At 41.7% G+C, this 22905-nt stretch overlaps 1 protein-coding gene across 4 annotated transcripts in view; it reads right to left on the bottom strand.

Annotated features, from left to right (window-relative positions):
* Positions 1 to 264: 264 nt before the first annotated feature.
* Positions 265 to 22905, bottom strand: part of pcdh17 (protocadherin 17) — a 40219-nt gene continuing 17578 nt past the window's right edge. For 2 of the 4 annotated variants that reach the window (XM_037247123.1, XM_037247121.1), the window contains exons 4-5: positions 22661 to 22830; positions 265 to 4453 (exon numbers count right to left, since the gene is read on the bottom strand). In XM_037247123.1, the coding sequence (XP_037103018.1) occupies positions 3762 to 4453; positions 22661 to 22830 (862 nt within the window). In that variant the 3' untranslated portion in view covers positions 265 to 3761. Of the gene's footprint in view, positions 4454 to 22660; positions 22834 to 22905 lie in introns of all 4 variants that reach the window. The other 2 variants (XM_037247122.1, XM_037247120.1) reach the window with 1 other exon arrangement.

The raw sequence follows: 22905 nt of genomic DNA, 5'->3' as shown, positions 1-22905 counted from the left end.
TTTCAAACGGACAACATGTTAGCTGCAGCTGTTGGTTTACCACAATTAGAACGCAAAGATTGTATTGTAATGTTATTATGAATGTGCATATGAAATTGCGCTTTTCAAGAGTACTTTTCTGCCTTTTGTTATGATACTAATTTCAGACTAATGCAGAAAGAAAGCCAAAGCCCATTATAATATAAAAAAAATTGTGTGGGCAAGAAAAAAAAATCATCTCATAAGATCTTTGCAACCCAATAAAGACGAGAACATTATTATTAGTAATTGTTGAAGTTTTTTTATTTTTTTTATTTGAACTTTTCACCTTTTTTCCACAATGAACAAAGCCTTTAGACAATAGCAGTTGAAATCATCCACACGGATTTCCCTGGTCTTCACCAGTTGCCTGTTGTAGCGTGGAGCAAGACGCTGTGCAGTGCAGGTTTACGGGGAGGGGAACAAAATGACACTGACAAACACTGGATGCTTGTTGTCACTGACCAAAGCGGCCTGGTGTGTGTGTGTGTGTTTGTACCTGCAACAGTGTGAGTGAGACTATGGCGGCCGGTGAGCCACATTCAACAAGGCCTTGCCCTAAAAAACTCGGCACGCTAAAATAGCCCATTGCAGATTTTGCTAGCTGTGACGGGAGAGGCCTCGCATTATGCTCCATCTCCTATGATGTGCTGACCTCAGCATCGGGCCTTACGCTATTAGACAGCAAATAGCCCAGGAGAGGGGCCATGGCTTTAAAGAGGACACTTCCAGACACAAAAAAAAAACCAGCTCTTGTAGTTCTCACTTGAACAGACATTTACCGGACCAGGGAAACACCATCAGAGGGGACAGCACTCAGCTGTGGCTGTGAAACTTGCACAAAATGATTAATTCTCTCAATACCCCCCCATCAATTATAAATTTCAAGAATGCAACAGCAAGAATGTTTTGTTCAATGTGACGGAAATAAATAAAGCGGGTGAATGTGACAAAACAAAACTCGATTCTGCATGAAGATGGGGCACAGAGAAAAGGAATAACAACGATCACACGTGACAGTTGTCTAGGTAGTGCTTTGCCCTCCTTTTCACCCTTTCGTTTAACTTTAAAGACCTCGCATTTCAATGAAAGGCAGGCAGTGTGTTGCTGAAGTGGCGGCTGCTGTGTGCGGGGTTGAGGATTTTCAACAGCACATTTTGAAACGTTCCAACTGTGGGGATGATGCGAGTGTCTGGCTTCTTGATTTACTATCAAGTGAGGCAACGAAAAAAGCTCTCCGTTTAAATAACCATTAATACTTTCCTCCTAAGCCAAATCCTCCGAGGCTAGTAAATCAGAAATCAAATACTTTACGGACTAAAAAGTCTTTCAAATGCAATTGTTATTTATTGGTGAGAAAACACAGGAGGGGGGGAAATAAGAGAAATGTGAGGAAAGGTAGAGTGACACCAGAAACTTCATTAAACAGAAATATACTCGGTTGGTCATGGAGGATGGAATGTATTATTCTTGCTGTCAAAATTCCCCAATAGAACCCATCGGGAGCAAAAATAATAATATACAGGACAGGAAGTCGCCGTTCCCTCTCATGGATGCATCATCCTACATGGATTTGTGGTGAAAACCCATTTAACCGTCAATGATAATTAGAAAAAGCACCTCTCGTAATTATTTCACAGCGTGGCCAAAATTTGCCAAGATTTGAAAAAATAAATGTCTGTCAATATTTTAAGAAAGCCTCACTGTGATTCCACTACTGTACGGTGTACCTAAATAACTAAGACACCCAAGTTCGATAGAATTTCAGATGTCCACTTTCTAGGAGAATTCTAGCCCGTGTTGAGAAGGAGTACATAGATAAATAACAGGGAGTGCTGAAGGGGGACCTCCTTTGGGCCCTTTATAGAAAATGCACATTCTGGTGGACCGGGGGTCTCGTTAGCAGTCGTAAGCTCCAAAGATCATGGAAGCTCTCTGCTGAGACAGTAAGGCAGTTTGAAGATCACGAAGAAAATCACTCTATTTTCCATATGGCAGGTTTCTCTTTTTTTGGGAAACACAAACATGAACACGAAAATATGCGTACAAGCTCCTGTTAAAGAAAATAGCTGCCCGGTTAAAAAAACAACAACAACAAAAAAACGACTCTGTGAAAATACCCCAATAGTTATTTTGTGGTCTTTTTTTTTTTAAATGGTATTGTTGTCAGTGTTTTTTTGAGTTGTGTTGTAAATCATCTGGCTGGCTCATTTAGCTTCCAACAGTTATTTTGTGAGTTGAATCTCAGTGAAAACATCCCAAAAGCACTGAAGCCTCTCGGCAAAAATACAGAAAAAAGGGAGGAAAATTAAACAAAACCCCAAACTAAAGCAAACTCACAGAGTTCGACAGCTACTAAGGCAACTTTTGCCAAATACAATATAAGCCCATTTATATTGCAACACAACTATATATTAATTTAATAAAATACACAATATAGCTTTTGTACACGTAACAATTTGGCTCAAATGCACAGAAGTCGGAATAAAATGAATAAAAATGTCTTTTTTTTTATGTTGACACATCTAACATGAATACATTTACACATATAATGGATAGTATGTATAGTGATGGTGTGAAGGGACATTTTCTTCATTATTTTCCAATATTCGCCAAGAAAAGAAAAGCAATGTCCTTCAGTAGTTGAGTTCTTCCGCCACTCTTGGCCTTAACTCAAGGACACTTTTTGCTGAGATTTTGTTCTTTTCCTTAAATATAAAAAAAATGTATAAATATTTCATTATTATTAGGACATTATACATGGAATCTTACATATAGGCATCTATATAATCAAATAGATCTTTTTTTTTTCACAGTTGAGGAAAAATGTTCCTTTTTAATACAACCTGTGATTGCCTTAAGGCGTTGCCACACACACGGAAATTCACTGTACACAAGGGACCGAAAGCTGATGATGTATACGACAATTACACAGGTGGGCCAGTTGTGTCGTGTATGTGGTGCTTGTAGAAGTGGTGTGTGCGTGCGTGCGTGCGTGCCTGCGTGCGACGATCATCATGAATGTTTGAATAGAAGCGTGAGACAGACACAGCTTACACGTGGCTACAAAACATGGCTCCTTCAAAAATTCTCGCTCAGCGGAGCATTAGTGCCCTCTAATCCTGACCACTTCAAAAAAAGATCCCAATCCTTCTATCAAAGCCCTGATTACCAATCCCTTCACGTTCACACACATAATCCATCAAGGTAAACACCCACATTAAAGTCACCAAAACGGAAGATTATTTGGTGCATTTAGGCCAGATACTGTCCCGATAGAATCCATTTGTTGTCGTCACATCGATTGTCATGTCTGACCTTGGCGAGTCTTTTCTTTTCCCGTCACACCAAAAATGAATTCACCCTGCACAAACGGATGTGGGGTTTCACGAGAGACTCAGAAAAACAAAGTCATGAGCTGGTGGGCACTTAGATAATATCTCGCGAGGTGCCAGAGGCTCAATCCGCTGCTGTTTTCTTGAAAATCCAAAACACCGGGAGCATCCCACACGTCCCCGGGTATTTTTATTTTTTTTATTCTTGGCAGGGATTTTCACATTTGAACTGCTGCCAAAGGACTCATAAGAAATGTTCTCATCGTCACTTCAGCGTTGGTACTTTTGCATACCGTGACAAAAGCTCCTTTGAAAGAGTCATTTGAATGTTTGTATTACTTTTGGTGACAGTTTTGGCATGTGAGTTTTTCGAATCGACTCTTATTCCACACTCAAGGTCCTTTCCTTTCACTTCCTCAATGTGCCGGCGGCCTCACTCCCTCTGCAGTCTTGCAAAAGCTTGTCAATGTCTCTCACCACCTGGTCGGCATCCATTCCATCACGGCTCACTTCTGGTTCCACCTGCTCCAGCACGCGCTCCATTTCTCCTCTGCTCTCTTGACTGATTCTGGAGCGGGCCTCGGCAAGCACCTTGGCCACCGGGTCTGAAGGAGGCAATGGCGGGTAACCCCCCTGCTCCCTGTTTTGTTTGGTGGGTGACAGGTACTGGCCGTCGGGAGGTCCGTAATAGCCGGAGCAGGTGGCCAGAGGAGGTTTGCCTTCAGCCCCGTCTGCCGGACTCTTAACGGAGGAGCATGCGTTGGAGCAGCCCTTGACTGGGCTGCTTGATGCCGAGGGCACCTCCTGGAGCAACGGGCTGAGGGCCCGTTTTGCCTTCAAGTAGGGCTTGACGTTTGCGATGAGGATGGTGTGGTCGCGGCGCTCCTTGCCAAATGTACAGAAGGTTTTTTTGCCGTTGGAGTTGACGGTTTCATAGGCCTCCGTCTCTGCCGCGCTCTCCATCCCCGCTGGCACAAATACGTTGTTGCGGTAATCGACACCCTCAGCCTGGTTCCCACCGGCGGGGAACTGTGGCATCCAGCAGCGGTCAGAATGGCCCAGCACTCGGCATTCCTCGGTGCAATTCAAACAGTCCTCATCTGCAAGGAGAACGGGTAGAAGAATTAATGCAAGGCTCACATTTTTTCCTTTATTATTTGTTTAGACAAGCAACGACTTGATGTAAGGCAGGGGTGTCAAACTCATTTTTGTCGCGGGCCGCGTTAACGTCTTCTATAGACATACAGTATAGGCTACACAACAAACTGATGAATAATTAGTTTGTAAATCAGAGACTAGTAAGAATTGTTCAAATAGTTTAAAAAGATAAATGGGAATGAAAATTGCTAGCAATAGCTCTATTTTTAAAAAAGTGAAGACAATGACACAAAGTTGATGCCAAATAATGTCGCGGGCCGTATCTGGTCCCCGGGCCTTTAGTTTCACACCTATGTTGTGAGGAATAACTTTTTGGAGTTTTTTGTGATATACGGAAAAGTAAACCTCAATGTTCGGACCGTGTTCTAAAGAAACTCAAATGAAGGGGGAAAAGTGGGTGGCGAAATTTATAAAAATCCAAAAGCAAAGGATGTCACCACATGGGCACACACACCTTTCCAACACATTGGAAGGGGGCACAAGCAAGCGTTTTTCAAGCTCTGATCAAGGAGATGGCAGTGTATTGAGGTGTGATGGCGATGGAGTGAGAGAAAAACAACAACGGTTGAGGTTTGGCGAGGGTAACGTGCCGTTATCATAAATTCATGTCAGCGGGCTTTGAAGCCCTCCCTCGACAAAAACTATGTGCCAAATGGCTCGGATACCCCCCCCCCCCACCTCGTCTATGTGTGTATTATTTTCTTTCATCTCTATCAGAAGGATGCACACGTTGGCTGATTATGGGAGTGTTCACGCTTGTGTTAAATGAATCCAACAATAAAAAAAAATAAAAATAATGTTTTCCCCTTTTTGGGGCTTAAAGTGAAAAACAAGAAGAAAAAAAACGGATGGTGCCCCGCAAATATTTTTGAGATGGAATAGAAAGATAAAAGAGAAGCAACACAGCAGTGGCAAATAAACAAAACATTGTGTGGCAAAATAGATTGTAAATTTCTGCAATAGTTCCTTCCTGTTTTGTTGCAAGTAACTGTGTGCAATCCAATACCATTAGTGTGTGTGTGTGTTTATATTTTTAAGTCAGTCTTGAACCATATTATCATCGTCGTGTGAGGCTCTCGCAAATCCTTGCTTGGAAAAAGTGATCCTTTTGCTTTCTGCGGTATAATTAGCAACCAACAGCTTGACAAAGATTTATCATCCAAAGAACAGCTCCTTCAAAAATGGAAGCGTATGTTGAGTTATAGTTTTGTTCATCCCAGTGTTAGGCTTTGCATCTCGCAGGAAAGACTTTAAAGATTTTAGAAACCAAACAGCCCTGACATTTCTCATGTTGAAGCAGCCATTTGAGGAGGAAACAAGGTGGGCTGAAAAGTAAAGGTCAGGCTAGTTTACGATGGCTACATTCAAATGCTATGGCTGAGTGTATGCACCTGCAAACACTGCACATGCCACCCACTTTAGCGTGTGTGCACCTGTCTTGATAACACTTAATTGCAGCAGAAAAACAATTATGAACTAGTTTTGCATCAAATTCGAGGGGAAAAAAACAAGACGTCAGTAGGAGACCTTGCATGTACTGTATGCTGAAAATCACAACTGTCCTGTATAATGATTGTCATTCAGTAAAAAAAAAAAAAAAAGGAATATAAAAAATAAGCCAAATGGTGTTTCAATTAAAAAATATGACTCCGGGGAAAAAAAATACAATTCGTTATTCTAGTCTGTCTCTTATCGCTCTCCAAATTACACAAAATGCTCTTCTAATAAAAAAAAAAAAACCAGGGAATCAAAGCTTAATTAAAGGGCCACGTGCCATGAGAATGGCACTGATCTTTTCCTAACACGCAGATCCTCCAAATCTGGTCACCATTTCCGTAATCCCATGACGGGTCCCCCCCTCTGTTCTTGATTCAATATTTCCAATTTCTAGGTCAAGCTCTCAATATAATAGAGGGAGGTTGTGCACATCAACCGGTGACTGCGTCAATGTGTTTGCGTGTGTGTTACGAAGCACTGTGTGATTTCCCTAACCACACTTTCTGCCATTGCGGCCCTTCCTCCCCAAACCCTTTCCCGTTATTACCCATCCATGTGATTAATGTCCCTCTGTCACACGTTGTGCTTGTTGCGCAGGGAGGAAACCGTTTCAACTGCGTCACAAAAAGGTGAGCATGGAACAGACTGTTGGTCTTGTCACGAGTATTGAGTCGGCGAAGGGGTGAGAGGTTGCAATATATATGCAAACTGACTATTTTCTACCACTCTGAACATTGTCAGACCTGCCTGAGCGCAAAAAAAAAAAATCTGTTGACACACTACATTGGAAAGATATCTATAGAATGAATGGTGAAAATGCTTTCACCCAAAATGTGACTTTCTGACTTTTCATTAAAAAAAAAAAAATCCAGCCCTGACATAATATGATGAAGCAAATCTGACATATGAGTCCTGTAATCCTAAATACATAGTTCTAGTGTAGCGTCATAGGGAACGAGAGGATATGTGCAACCCCCACACCTCCAACCAGGGTGGAATGACAGCTGACAAGTTGCAGAGAGCATCTGTGACAGACCACAGATGCACCTGCTCACCTGAGGGAGCCCACCGAGTGTGTGTGTGTGTGTTTGTGTGTGTACGTATGTGTGTTATTGTCTTTTTAATCTCCTCGCTTACTGCTGTTTAGCCCATCTGATGCATGCAGGCGTCTCTTCTTGTACTCCCACCAATCTGATAAGCAAATATTTGAACGGCACAGATGAAAACGTCCAAACCAAATGTTCACCCGATAACAGGTCTCAGTTCAGCAGTTGATGAAATCGGGATAATTGTAAAGTGCAAAGCGGTTTGCATAAGATGATTAGATCACGGTCACGTTATTTGACTATGTAATTAATCACGTGGCTTGAAATCAGTCAATTTGTAATGCTTTTTTTTTTTAAATAAAATGAATATATTACGATTAAAATGGATACTTTTGACACACAGCCGTGCAATAAAAGATAATACAGGGGAAAAAGTCATAATTATGTTCAATGGCGCTAAAAGATATCGTGTGAACATACTACCACTTTGATGATGCCATTGTTTTTCCCCACACAAGTATAAATAAGGGTTGTCCTCCTTTTTTGTTTGAGGCCATACAGGTATGTTTACACTGCGCTGCAATTCTGTTGTTTTCAGTCCGATCTGGGGACGCCAAAGAAATGCACTGCCACGTTTATTTCTCCAATAGAATGCTGACTTTTTAGAATTTGACTCTGAACATTCAGGCATTGTTGCTGTATCAAGCAACATTTTTGAAAAGCATGACCATCTATTTGCTGGTTAACAACACATAATTGCTCATTTCAAAAGCCCTCGAGAATGTGGTCAAGTATGGGAGAAGATAGGACTGTGGGCGGTTTAGCGGCGAATTAAAAAGAAAGGGATACTTTTTTTTTCCCCGGCATAATAGCTTTTATCACAGTAGGAGGCAAGAGAATAACAACGCATGGCCGGAAATGCTTGGCAGCAGCAGTAGGGGAAGCCTGTGGGTTGGTGATACTGAGCCTCAACCGAGGGCATATATCTCAGGATCAAACATGTCCTCTCATCAGGCATTCCTTCGCAAACCACAGGACCCGCCATCAGCTAATGCCCCGGCTAAGTTGTTCAAAGAACACCCTGAGGAGAAAGCATTATGCAGAGCAGGGTGAGGGATACAAAAAACTCAAGAGGAGCAGGCCAGGGAGTGTGAGCTCATATTCAAACAAAAGCAAACACACAACGTCTAATCAATAATGAGCAAGCAGCGCTGTCTGCTGTGGGTGGCGGGGAAGGTCTGCCGCTTGTGGAGATGGGAGTTGGTGGAGGGGAGTCTTGATGAGACACAACAATTTTGTTTTGCATCTACCAAAAATGAGAAAATTCAAAGTCCCTGAAAATCAGATGCTCAAACCGGTTTGAAAAGCATGGGAAAGCCATCATGGCTGAAATGTCTGGGAACAGCAAAACTAAGTCTCCATCTGATAACATCAGTGATGGGTGACAGCACATGGAAAATTCCCACTGCTTTTCAACAATATTTACACAAGGGTTCAATTTGTTGATAACAAAGGCAAGTCAAGGCCACCAAACTGTGAAAAGTAATTTGCAATTAAAAAATATAGATTAAATTCAAGCAGTGCTTTTTGGTGGTGTGACAAAATAAAAAACACTATTAAAAGTGGTTAAAAAAGATTGTATGCTTGACTGAATATTTTGTTGCAGAACCTCTAGGGCCATTTGGCAAAGCAGCATCAGAACAGAACCAAGCTCGGGTGCCTTTGGATGCTTTATTTTTTGCATCGATAAAAATAGAGCTAATGTGCCTTGGCAAAAAAAATAAAAAAATCCAGTTCTGACACATCTGTGCAAAGGACAGTGTTACAGAAGCTTTCCGGCTTGTCGTTATGGATTTTGGCAAATAGCAGACACATCACTGATTTTACTTTTCAAAACGGAGGGTTGATGACAATTTCTGTGCGGATGTAGCTAGAGCTTCCAGATATCTCACAAACATGAACACGAGACTACAACAAATTGATTTGTTAAAATGAATGTGCAATGCACATACATTAGTGTTGTATTGCGAGCCAACTCAGGGAAAGATGCAGGGTCAAGCAAGGTTGCTGCTCGGGCCAATCCAAAAGAAGGTTTTAAGTCATTTGATGGGAAAAGACAGTTACTATTCGCATTTCCTCAGGCCATGGCTCACTTTTCAACTCTTCTTTCTCTCACTCCTTGAGTGTTTTAATGATGGAGCAATTTCACGCGAGCAGCCACAGGCAAGCTATTAGCTGTCCACGTCTGAGAGGACCCATAGTTTCTCCTGGCGTCATGTTACTGCTATCAAACATGATCAAACTATAGTTGGTTTAACTTTGATATAGAGTGCAAATAAGTCAGTCATCCCAAAGTCTACTCGTATATTAACTAGTGGTTTGACAAGAATTATTTTTTTTAACTGTGCTATTTTAAGCTTTCCGCTATTTTAAGCATTTTATTTGATTCTATTTTACTTTTGGCACAATGTCAATCTAGTTTCTAATGAAAAATATGGCGCCTCTTTGCAAGATACACTTGCCGAAGAAAGTTCAGTCTGCAAGGGCGGTGCGAGGGCGGCTTCTCACTTAGTGATGTCACAAAGTGAAAAACCAAGCCTGTTTCTTGGATTGGGAGGGGCTGGTGCTACGAGAGTAGAAATGCTCCAAGATGGCTGAATGTAGTGAGGAATTCTAAATAAAATGTTAATTTAGCATAATATGGCGCCTTTAAATTCTGCCTCTAATGTCACAAGAACCATTAGTTTCTCATAATGCAACGCCACAAATGCCACGGTCACATTTATCCAGAATTTTCTTTTCATATTTTATAGTTATCACCCTTTAAAGTGGAGCCATCATAGCTATCTGTTTTTAAATGGCTTTGTCATTTAAATTATGACTAATGCCTTCATCGTCGAAATGCTTGCTGTTATGTTTTTCTTCTTTTTTTTTTCTTTCAAGCCTTCCCTACATTTTTCTCAAAAGGTCAATGTACGGGATTGGCTTGGATATGAGTAAACAATGAACGCACATAAGCAGCAAAACAGGGTGAAGCCGCCGCTTAATTGTAGCCTGACTTTTACCTGAGGAGAAACACGGAGGGTGGCACTAAGGATGGCAACAAGGGGGACAAGAAGGGGACTTATTAAAATATGAGGCGAGAAGCGTGGTGAATCAGTAGCTAATCCGTCGCTTCCTCTAAGCCTGTGTAATTAGGACATGGGGGATTGCACCGTGGCAGGGGATGCTTCTGGACCGCCTTGCTCTTTTTTTCCCTTCTTTTTTGTGCGTGTCTGTGTATTCATCCCTTTAGCTGGAGTTTATAGCAGATTGTCATCTTAATATAGCAAGTGTGCATGTGCCTCGGCTTTATTGTGTGCAACTCAGCGTGCTCAGTCATGAGCAACATAAACAGCACAGCTTGCCTGCATCATGACTTATTTCTTACTATTACTGTTTGCACACGCAAATGAGTGAGCGCTTTCTTTTTCTGCTTTTGGTCACGGCGTGACACCCTCACAGTGTATATTGGTATACTTAGCAAAAGTCAAATTCGCTGTCAGTCATCTCACAACCTTTTTACACCACATCGACACTGGAACTATTTTAGTCGAGTCAAAAAAGATCCTCAAGAGAGAGCGATAAGTATGGGCCGAGTATGGAATAGGAAACTATAGGGCGCATCTGTCTGGTTTCCAAACTCCGCATGGGGTTTTTATTCAGCCGAGCCATACAAAACGAAGCTCTTCTAGACGTGACGCAATCTTGTCTGACTGAGTGAATTAAATCATTTTCTTTTATGCTTGTTCCCCGTCTGCCTTTCTGTTTGTCGCTCTCTTTTGAACAAAAGGGTTTGAACAACCGCGGGTGCCATGGCTTTGTGCAAGTAATCATCCCCATGTGTACTGCTTTAGCAGGATTAGGAGTGCTTCATATTCCTCGTTCCAGAATCGTCACTGTAATGCAACACCACACACATGCAGGGTTGGAACGTATCAATATTGATCGGTGTTAGACGTGACCTTCAGCAGGGTACCAACATAGACTTGATGGATGGAACGTACGGTTTCGGTGTTACGGTGTCAATTTTTGCATATGAATATTTTCTTTTCAAACTGCAATCGTTACGTCGGGCATCTAAAAAGTCAATCGTCATTCCTCACACCAGGCTAGAGCAAAACAAGAATGTGTGTTATGAGGCTGCAAGAACATTAGGGCAATCCATTTTGAACAAGGTAGCCTTTCAATTTTCAGAAGGTCACTTTACTTCCTGAGACAGACTGCTTTATTTGGAAGGGGGAATTTTGCTACAGTCTCATAAAATTCTACCATCTACTACATTCTGTAACATCTTAAGAATTAATGTACAGCAGTGAAACTAAATGATCAATCACATTTTAGATTATAATACCGCTGCAACAAAAAAAAATGACAACCGATTTTGCCAGTGTTTATTTAACGTACGTGGTTACTCCAAAACACGTTAGATTAATATGCCATTACTGGCATTGCTGACAATCGTTCGGCACACATCCTCATGAGACTACCAATAATAAGAAAACTGTCCACCAGTATGTCGGCATTTGATTATTCCTGCCAATGAACAAGAATGACGGTCCCTTAAGGATATTGGCGGAATTACAACAGAGGTTAAGTGAAAAGGTGGCGAGAGGAAGGTTGAGTCGATGGTGTTGGCTTTCTCAACCCTGGGGCCTAACACATTTAGAGAGCTAACTGACACACTTTGGATGTATTAGCCACAGTGAGCTCTGCCAACCTGTCTTTTTTTTTTTTCCTGCTTCTCCTCCGCCTATCGCCATCTGTCTGTCACTGCACTCAGCACTTGCAAAGAGACTGAGAAACATGCTTAGTGTTTTAGTGGCATTGCTTTAGCATTGATGTTTCTCGGTGCCACAGCCAAATTGCTGTTTGCAGTCTAGACACTGGTTGCTTGCATCTCGGGATGGATAAACACAAAACACTCACTCGTCTGCTTAGAAGTGTGATTAGATTAAAAGAACAGGAATGCACCGGAATGTAATAATGCTCAATTAGCCTGCCCACCAGGGGGGGATAATCATTTCAAATACAAATGTATTTTCCATCTCACTATCTACTTTATACTTTCTTTGCATCTCCATCTTGCTTGACTCTGGGGTATAATGGCTTCAAAATGAGCAGGGTTAAAGTCCTGGCTGCTGCAATAAAAACACCAATAAATGGAAATATATCGTAATAAATTCTGATCCGGTCCGGGCGGCTTGAAGACGGTCATTTTCTCTGAAAAAGGACCGCACGGAATTTGAAAGTGAGAAAACAATTGAGTTCTTTTCATGCTGCCCGATTCCATGTGAGATTAGGGTCAAAGATTATAAATCTTACATGAAATAAGAATGGGATTAAAAGAGATCAGTGATGTAAAATTACAGATCACAGTAGCAGTGGTGAAAGGACACCTGGATTTTGAATCATAACATGGCGGCTGCCATCCTGCTGGACACTCACAGCTAAAACTAAACAATCTATTCCCGACAAGAGAAAGGCTAGTGAATATTCTGGAAGCTGCCTGGAGAGGGATTCGGCGCACATCAAAGACTGCCTATGCAGTAAATCTGTTAGATTTGGGATTAATGGACTCCAGAGAGGCCTCGAAAACACACACACACACGCACATGGACATACACACAGCCCGATCACAATACGAAAAAGTTTCACAACCGAGGATTGCAAAGTAGCACAAAGAGTGGATTTTGTCACGTAACTCATCGCAATAACGTCACGGGTCTTTGTTAGATGGTATTTTGACTACGGCGAGTGCTGGGACTTATTCAAATGCAGCACAGCCTCCCTCATCCATCCAGAAGGTTGCGGGGTGGCTGGAGCCTCTCCCAAATGGCGCAAGACCATGCCAACTGCATAGAACCTCCCAACAATAATTACTAAGCCTGTCATGATAATCAAGTATTTTAGGACCATATGTTGGACCATATATAGACCTTTTTATTATGCCGCTGATATAATGACAGTAGTATGTAAAAAACTTAAGTAGCCTATGTTATTCTGAAGAGCATTTAACATTGAGATTGAAATGTCGAACAATGAATTAAATATCTCAGGTAGATTAATACATCCATGAAAGAGTCGGATCTGTTCGGAAAAATTACGTTTGCACAAATAGGAACAGAATGTGTATTGACTGAGTAAAATGAGACATCTTATCTCACCTATTCCACCTGGTTGAGGGTTTTTTTCAAGCAATCCGCACTGCGTAAAGCAAACCATAGGTGTGGACAAATGCAAGCAGAAAACACCTGTGGACAGCATTCTGGTTTGTTTGCAATCGGTCACTGAACAATGAGGGAGTTTCCCGAAGCGCTTGTCGCGTTGACGAAACAGCTGGACATCGACATCACAGATAGATAGGCGTGTGACGGGATCATGGCAAACGGAAAGGATCTTACAATTAGGAAATGGTCATTTTAAACTCACTCAAGGTGTCTGTTACAACCAGATAACAGATAATGGATTTTCCTACTTTAAATTGATATATGTATATGAATTCAAATTTTGGCACTAGTGGTCATGGTTTTGCAGCGCGAAATGAGTAGGACGATAATGGTAATTACCTGTTGCGAGAACGTTTACGGCTTGAACGTTGATGTGGTTCCTTGGATACCACAAAATATTCAACTGTTGTTCACTTTCTCACTGAAATGTTTTTGTTGTTGTTTTCCGCAACTCGTGAGCACAAAAAGGTAATGCTTCGGTTTGCGAGCCCCTCGGCCACAGCTCCCAAACCCGATCTCATCACCCTGAGCAGCATTATCACAATCTAGGGAACTAGATTATCCCTCAGATGAAAACTTCATCCCGGTTGATCCCCACTTGGGAGCCGATAAGAGGCAGGGGCGCCGTCACCCAGATTTCCGACTTGTTAATCAAGATGGCTTTCGATCACCTACAGGGCCAGATGGACAGTTGCTTTCAAAACATCGCAGCAGACAATGCTGTCGAGGAAGCAGACTTTGGCAACAACAACAACAAAGTGTTTTAAGAAACACTTTCATCTCAGGCATGGAATGAAAAGTATATCAGACAAAACACAAAAACATTTTTTGATATGGTGTAATCGATAATATTGGGTGAGAAGTGAGAGCTGAGAAATAAACCAGGTCAGAAACAAAGAAATCATCAATGTACAACATCATTCCTGCATCTGAACTGTGCACCGCTCACATTTTTTTATTGTTCTTTTGTTACGAATAAAAAGGACCCCATGCTTGACACACACTTGGCTGTCATAGAGTTAATTTATTATTATTTTTTTATATTTTTAAAGGGGTAACGAGCATCACCTATTTTTTTTATGATGACATATCTTCACTTAATGGCCAGCGCGGGACTCGATTAAGTAGATTCGTAATGCGTTTTTCCACAAGAGTTGTGTCTAAAAGTAACTTGCTTTAAAAAAATGAATAATACAAAGGTGCACATTTGCAATGCTTGTCCATGTGTGCATGTGCAAATCAAACAAAAAGCATTCCCGAAAGCACCGTCGATGAGGAACGCTGGCGCGTGGAAGAGCAGCCAGCCTCCAAAGTCCCCAGAGCAGATTTGAGTTGTGGTTTGAGGTTGGATGAGAGGTCGGCGTATTAATTGGCTGCTGGTAATTACAGATGCAGCTTAAGCTAGCTAACATGTCCAAGGGGTTTTGGCAACCTATCTTGCGACCACAGAGATTAGTCAAATGAACAAATTAAAAAAAAAAAAAACTCATTCATGAATTCAAAAACACCAATTAACACTACGCATATATTTGAACCGCTCACATCTTCCCATGCTGCATGTTTGCGTTTAATTTATTGATCGGGTTAGGATTAAATGTATTCTTTTTTCGGAGCACATTAACGATTTTATAGCGTCAACATCTTGGCCCTACCCCTTCGTATTCAAACGTTCACACTTGACATTCCCTTCAACATTTGCCAGTAGCAATGAGGGTGTCACTTTCTCTCTCTCGGGGGCTGCTACCCTGAGAAAGGAGGCAACACGGGAACAATATGAGTCACCCAATTAAAGTTGTGTTGGCCTTGCAATTCCTCAAGGGATTGCCTTGTGACAGTTTAATTAACCAAGTCCCTTATCTTAATTTAGCAGAATCAAAAAGTAACCAACTGAGGTTATCTGAGCAAAACATTCCCTGTTAATATCTTTGCGTCGGCCATAACACCACACGCATTCTTCACCTAAAATCACCTTGATAAAGCGGAGCTAATGTCTCGCGCTGAGTCGCTTACAGTTTGTCACCGATATTTCGTAACATTAAAATTACATCTGACATATATAATCCACACTTATGCTGGTTAAAAAAAAAAAAGACAACTACACGGGCAGCTAAATGCCGTCTTTTTATGCCACCTCAGTATGTATAACGATGGCGGTTTAGCGCGTGAGAGCTTTAGACTGTGTCCAAGGGTGCCTTCGCAGAGGGTGTGTTTATTGTTAGAAGGCTTTTTCTTTGAAATTTGTACTGACTGCAGGGAGACTCCCACCATGCTACTTAAATCATCCCCACCATGAAGCCTGCTACTGTTGATTTATCATCAGATCCCAGTTCTACTGTTTTTTGCTGCTTTGTCTTTGCCCCCTCTGTTATCCATTCCACTCTAGATTAAAAGACATTCCTAGTTATGGTTAAAGTCCTGATTTCTCTGGACAGACCAAGGCCATTGATCTCTTTGCAGCAACGGGAAACAATGCCCGAGGGTACGGCAAATATTCATTCCCCTTCAGATGAAATAGGCCCGACAAAGGACCCTTCACTTGGATCCTAATGATTCTATGGAAGTTGTGTTGAATTCAGTTTGAAGGATGCTTTTCAACTTTTGCATCGGCATAATCAAGATCCTGCTAGTTTGTAACTGTCTAGGTGGAATTGATTGAATAATCAGTCTTTGTAATTGAGTGTTGCCTCATCTATCATAGTTTAATTGAACACTACCTGACCTGTCTGCAAATAACTTAACACAAATTAAAATATACATATACATTAATTAAAAACCCAAAAGACCAAATGCCAAGCAGCACGCTCAACAACACCCACATTGGCAGTGTATCAACACCTCTTTAAAACAAAATTGGTTTTGCCGTATTACAATCGGTGAATCGGAGAAATCCAGATTGCTGAATATGCGAGGGTCCACTGAAATTCACAAAACTCACAACACACACAAACATGCACATGGAAAAAATGCCCTGCTGTCTTTGGATTGAGGACAGATGGCAATGGAGTGGCCCGGGTCCAAGAAGTGACGATGTTCTGTATCATTATAATCTCACCCCCTTATTTCCTCCCTACCGCTGTGCCGGACAACATGTTTTACCCACTGAGAGCAGAAATTAGAACAGCGTTTCTGTTGCTCTCTCACACGATCTCTTGTCGAGGGCTGCGGCAACAAGCTAAATAGCTGTAGAAATGTTTTGACATTGAGCCATCTGAAGCCTGAAAATAAAATAAAAGGTCACTTACTTACTTCACTGGTTCTTTTATCTCAAACAAAGTAGTTTAGGTTGCATTACCTGACATGTTTCGGCTTGTACTTCCGCCTTCATCAGAGTGTCCAAAAAAAAAGGTCGTTTCAATGAAAATATGCAACGATCATTTTCATAATATGGGAGGATTGCAAATGCAACTCATCTCTTCATTCACCCAGTCATATCAAAAACATCTGGAAAATACCCTAAATTTTATTTTCTGGCAACTGGGGTGGTTCAATAATATTTCAAGGAGGGGGAGCAGTGCCCCCTTGCCCCCCCTCTAGCGCCGCCAATGCTATCGCAGCAAAGTACGTGAAAAACAAGACCGCAAAAAAACAACCACTGCAGGGAAAAAGAGCAGCACTACAAAGCTTTATCAACAGTTTCATTTATGTGATAGATACAATCATGCAAGGAAGAAGCTGTAATGGTGCGCACATGGGAAAAATATGTATTTTTGACTCATTGCTTCCATAAACACCCTCTAATTATTCACTGCGGTGACCTAGGAGAAAGGATAATGCCAGAGATTTATAGCTGAAGGAGTCAGAGAGATCCATCAATTGTTTCCCTGACGCTGCAGTGCCACACTATTTGCGAGTGGCTCCTCTGGCAGAATAAGAATCATGGGGTGAGCCTCCAAGCAGGCGGGCTGAGGCTCAAAGATTAAAACAGCCCCCACAGTCAGCCAACATGAAGAAATACTTGAGACTGGACATTAACCTTCATGGACTGCAATCACAACAATAGCATTTAAAACATCTTTGTGTATTTCTGAAAAGTAGACTAATCCGTCTAAATCTTCCATAATGAGAGAGAAGGAATCCTAAGACTGTGATATCTTCCATCCCTTCACCCCACAAGATTTGAGGCTTTCCTCGGGATTCAACTAGCTTAGCCACAAATCTCCTCACTGCTGTGTGATAGCGGCATATCCTCTAAGAGAAGTGGTGACCACACAATCTGGCACGCGTGTGCGTGCGGCCATACGATTTGACAACGAGGGGTGCGCTGTGAAGAACTCAAGCTTGCTGATGATCCCCCCTCCCCGCTAGGAAAGTAGCTGGCAACGCCGGCGTGAATCAGGCTCTCGGCCTAACCATGGACAGGCCACAGACGGCTGTGAGGATGAGGAGCGTGAACAGATGAAGGGCTCACAGACAAATCCTCTGTCTAACGGAAGAAACATGAGCATCTGGATGCTGTTTGTTTTTTTAGAACTTCATTTTCTTTTCTTATCTACTCAACAAAGCAACATTTTCGGATTGATCATTCAGCCGAGTTGGAGATTTAAACATAAATGATTTCCAAAACTAATATTGCCCCAAAAAAAAAAAAGAAAGAAGCGGCAGTCAGTACGGCTAAATGACAACAAGCAGGAGTGAACGCACTCCTCAATTAATCATGTTTTAAACTGACAGATGCAATAAAATCTCATAAAAGCTTGACTCCTCCATATGCTACCTGTTTAAAGCAATGTTTATAAACCGACTAATTATGATGCTCTCAGCAGATGTTTCTCCATTAACATGAAGAACAATGACTTCAGCAATTAACAATGCCCGTGCTAAATTTGGAAGTGCTGATATTTCAGATTAGAAAAAAAAAAAGAAAAATCATGGAAGGGAAGGGAAAATATGCATTTGTCAGGCATGTGAATCAATATGAAAATAATTGTTTGCATTTATTATTGGCACACAATATGAGACCCTGAGCTTTTATTCTGCATTGCGATCAAGGACCTTCCTTACACAGCTAAAAGCATGGCTTGCTAAACGTCCCGTCTCGGTTGCGATTCTGCCGTCAACCTAAGTCTTTCATTTACTTGACGCACTTTCATGTAAGACACACTGTCGTAGATCAAGTGACCTGTTAAAAGTGACACTCGGAAGCAAATGCAATACACTCCACATGTACTAAAAATATTTTAATATTGTCTTTCCAAAAGCTACTGAATGCATTTGAACTGTCACTGTTGCAATTTGTTTTTCCTTTTTATCCTTTTCTTATTTACCGTACTTTCATGATGTAGGCTTTGCTAATGTTGGCATATATAGAGGCTCAGTTCTCCAGCCAGACCAATCACTCCCATGCCTTACTGTAAAGTTAACAAGATAATTGATTTCAGTCAAGTACTGGAAAGCAGTACTGAGGGGAAAACAAACAAACAAACAAACAATTTCTGACTGCACCCTCGCCCACATTCACACACCATGTTGTTGCCATAACACAAATTATCGTAATAAAGTCTTGCCAAAACAAGATAACTGAATAGCCACACATTTGTTTTAAATAAGATGATATTTTCCTTCACTTTTAAAATGAAGATTATTTGATGCATCTAGATCAGGGGTGTCAAACTCATTTTTGTCATGGGACGCATCGTAGTCATACTCCATTATGATTTTCAACGTCTTCTATACAGGCTACAAAACAAAGTGTTGAAGACTTAGTTTTGAAATCAAAGACTAGTAAAAACTGTTGAAATATTTTAAAAAGACGGATGGCAAACAATATCTCTTTTTTTTAAAGTGAAGACAATTTGTAATTTCAATAATGTAACAATCTATCTTTGCGGACCACATAATATGATATGGCGGGCCGCATCTGGTCCCCGGGCCTTGAATTTGACACCTCTGATCTAGAGCTTACGAATCAAATGTGTTTCCTCCCCAACCCATTTGAAATGTACAACAACCATAATACATCCCTGCAACTACCGGATAAATTACTATGACATTCTGAGCAAATATTCATCACATAAACCAGCATAAGGTCAAAATTTAAATGTAGCAAATCGATAAATGTACCCCATAAGCGAATAATATTTCCCATGATGAGCCCCGTGTTTTGACCCGAACTCTCCCTTCCATACTGTAATTTTACACATGTTTGCATTAATATGGTGGCCAGAGGGACACGCTTGTCCTCCTAACAGGCTTTAATATATTCACACATTCCCGATGATTTATATACAGTTTGCGTCACACATGCATCCAGCTTGGGAGATTTTCACACCACAAATGACACCTCAAAAGAACCCTGGCAGCAAAAAAAACTATTAAATGCTATTTGACTAACATTAAACATTTCTGTGTACAGTACATCATGTATTCAAAAGCAGTGTCTTGACACGGTAGATTGCATATTGACGCAAGTGAGGGCCAATGGCAATGTTTTATTTCAGCAAGCTCAGAGTGGGGGGTTATTATTCCTGGCAACAAAATAACAGTGGGAAGTCGATTTCATTGCATTTCCTTTTCCCTCAGATCTCCCTTTACTGTATCCAGGAAGTGCTTGTTTTTTCATCTCACCGTTTCCGTCCTCAAACACACTTTAAAAACAAAGCCGAAGGCAGTTGGATTATCATACTCGCATCGTGGCTAATTAGGATGAGGCTTGTGGTACAGTCACACCACCTCTGTCCCTCCCAACTCCTCCTCTTCCCTCTTGGCTCTCTCTCATCATTTCCTTGAAGAGTGCTATCGGTGGGCTACATCTCGCTAAACCACTGCTGCCTGTCTGTTTGCGATAGCGTCTTGGCCATTCGTTTCTACACGGGCAAGCGAAAACACTGGCAGCCGCACTGCTGGAGAAGAGGCAAGGCCCGTATCCGAGTCTGTTGGAATTATTCACTAATTAGAACTGGCAAAAAAAGCCACATCTGATAAATTTCAGCTTACTTAATAAATTGCTCCTAATTTTGCAGGGCTAATTAATCAATTTTGATAATGAGTCGTGATGTGAAGATCTTGATGTTGTAAGGGTACGTCTGGAGGAAAAATGCAGAGGGGAAATATTCACGAGGCATAGTGGGTAGCATATCTGCCTCACAGTTGGGGAGTTCTTGGTGGTATCCCCCACATCCCTAAAACATTTTAACTCGACGGGAACCATCAAATTGCCTAAGGGGAAAAATGAGAGAGAATGTTTGGAAATGGATTATTTATGAAGCTGAATTACTCTGACTGTAAATTAAAATGGGCTTTGGTATTTGAAATAAGTTTTGTAAACCTGCAGTGGCGGAGCTAGGATTTTATTTTCTTGGATGGGCATGGGGTTGCCTAGAATATCTCAGCGGGTTGTAAATTTTTCTGGCCTCTCATCAGGGGTGGACAGTGCCCCAGCGGCCCCCCTTCTATCTCCGGCAGTGCGCCGCAATGCACAAAGCAAGGCATGCCTGAATGTTTTTGGTGTGGACGAGAATTTGAAAGCCAGGACCTCAATCACATTAAGGACAAAGGTGAAGGTTAAATTTTTGAAACGTACTGTATCAAAAACCAATTCAAAGCCGTCATTTCCATCTGTCCCAATCCGAAAGAAGATGTAGTGTTTGTTGGTATGCCTTCTTACAAGATTATGGAAGCTGAATGCAGAACATGTAATACTACATTTGCTTTGGCAGCTCATGTTGCTTTTTCTTCAAGTCATTTTCCTCTCACTAAGCCTCATTAATTTGCTATTCAAGTGTGATAATACACCCGGTGTACACAAATGTGCCTGCCTGAAAACATAGTTTACTTGAACAGGCCCAAGGTGATCATTTTGCTATTTATCCTTGACAGCGAGACGTGAAATATGAAGCTGGACCTCTCTATGATTATGCTGTCATTTAACAGGCTCAAAATTAAAACACGGAATCAGATAAACTGGGCTGCCACACCTTAAGGCTCAAAACTGCTCCTACGTCGTCTCAGTTGTACGTCGTCACACACACACACACACACACACGCACACACACTTCTTGGATAAGATCGTGTTATTGGCTAAACAGAGACAGCTGCAGCAAGTTAACTGTCTAATCTCACATCAAGCAATTTCCCTAAACAAGGACTGAAAGTGGAGGGGGTGAAGGCACAGCACAGGAGGAAAGAAAAAAAAAACAGAAGCGCAGTCAAGAGTAAAAAGCAGGTTATAGAAGGCAGGTTATATAGACTTGTAGCACTCGTGTGTTTGATTGGTGCATGGGGGCAGCATTGTCTTATTAAAGCACCCCGAGTGTATGATGCACAATAGGAAAAAAAGTTGCATGAACGGGCCGAGGTCGGCTCTGGAATGCAGAAGCGTCACTCAAAAAATTTTATTGACGACCCTCGTACTTCCCCAGACACTCCTTTTGGCATTTTCGTGCGGATTCTTTTGGTTCATCACAGACCATTAAATCCGGCAACACATTAAAAACGTTGAACATCCTTTATAATTGACCAATTTCTCCTGCCAATGTAATATTTTGGTGGAATGAAGAAACAACTATCTAGCCACACGTGCGTATATTGCAATACAATGTTGCCCAAATTATCATTGTCCTTCCGCAAGGACTAAAATGGCCCTTCTGTTCCTTGGATTAATAGCACTATTACAAAGAATCCATGTTCAATATACTGTACTGTAGTTCAAAATCCCGTTAGTAAGATTACGACTTGCTATAATGACATGAGTGGATTTCCCTAGGAATATCTATTTTTCGACGCAGGTAATGACTGGGACTGAGGTGCGAGGCTGTTTGGAGCAATGGTAAGACTTTAGTACGCCACTTGTGCTATTAAGGCTCTTTATGCCTTTTTTACGCCGACTTTTCCCTGAGCTTCCGAACACGCGGTAACCACGCAAGCAGGCTACAGCGAGGCGAAGCGGGCTGCAACATCGAGGGACTTATTGTTCAACACATGTCGTGTGTAATCTGCCCGACCCGCAGCGCTTAGAATAATTATTCATATTTCATCACCACATCACAGCGTCACATCGCAGGCTGCTCGCTAAGTTATTTTCTATGTTCCATTATCAAAATTTCAGAGACGTGCGCTTCGGGTTGAGGGACTAAATGGAGAGGCTGAAGTAGTAGGCCTTATAAAAATATAATGGGCTTGTCGCCTCTGATAAAATAGAGATGTGTTTAGAGCCTTGACATCACACACACTGAATGTAAAAGGTGCAGAAGAGGGAAAAGAAAATTAAGAAGCAGATAAGAAGCAGACAGGCCCGGTTGCACAAGAATTACTACCGATAATGGCGGGAACGATGGCCTGAAAACCATTTTGTTTCACAAAACCTTGCAGCCTGGTAAAAATGGGATGCATAATGACTCACCTTGTTCCAACGGAGGCGGTCGAACACCTGTAGCCTTCAATTTAAGCGCTTCTTTTGCAGACATATCACAGCAGGAGCCTTTGTTGGTGTCTTGGTCGCTGTCAGCTTGGTCGCTGTCACCATGGCCACTGTCTCTGAGACTGGCTCGCTCTGGGTCTTTGAATGTGGAACTACTACAAAAAAACATAAAACAAAACAACCTTTTGCACTGCTGAATGCAATAAATGAGAACCGATGAACGCACG

Source organism: Syngnathus acus, chromosome 3 (genome assembly GCF_901709675.1).
Source record: "Syngnathus acus chromosome 3, fSynAcu1.2, whole genome shotgun sequence".
NCBI classification, from domain to species: domain Eukaryota; kingdom Metazoa; phylum Chordata; class Actinopteri; order Syngnathiformes; family Syngnathidae; genus Syngnathus; species Syngnathus acus.
Note: the sequence above shows the minus strand (reverse complement) of the source record. Positions and strands in the feature narration are given on the sequence as shown.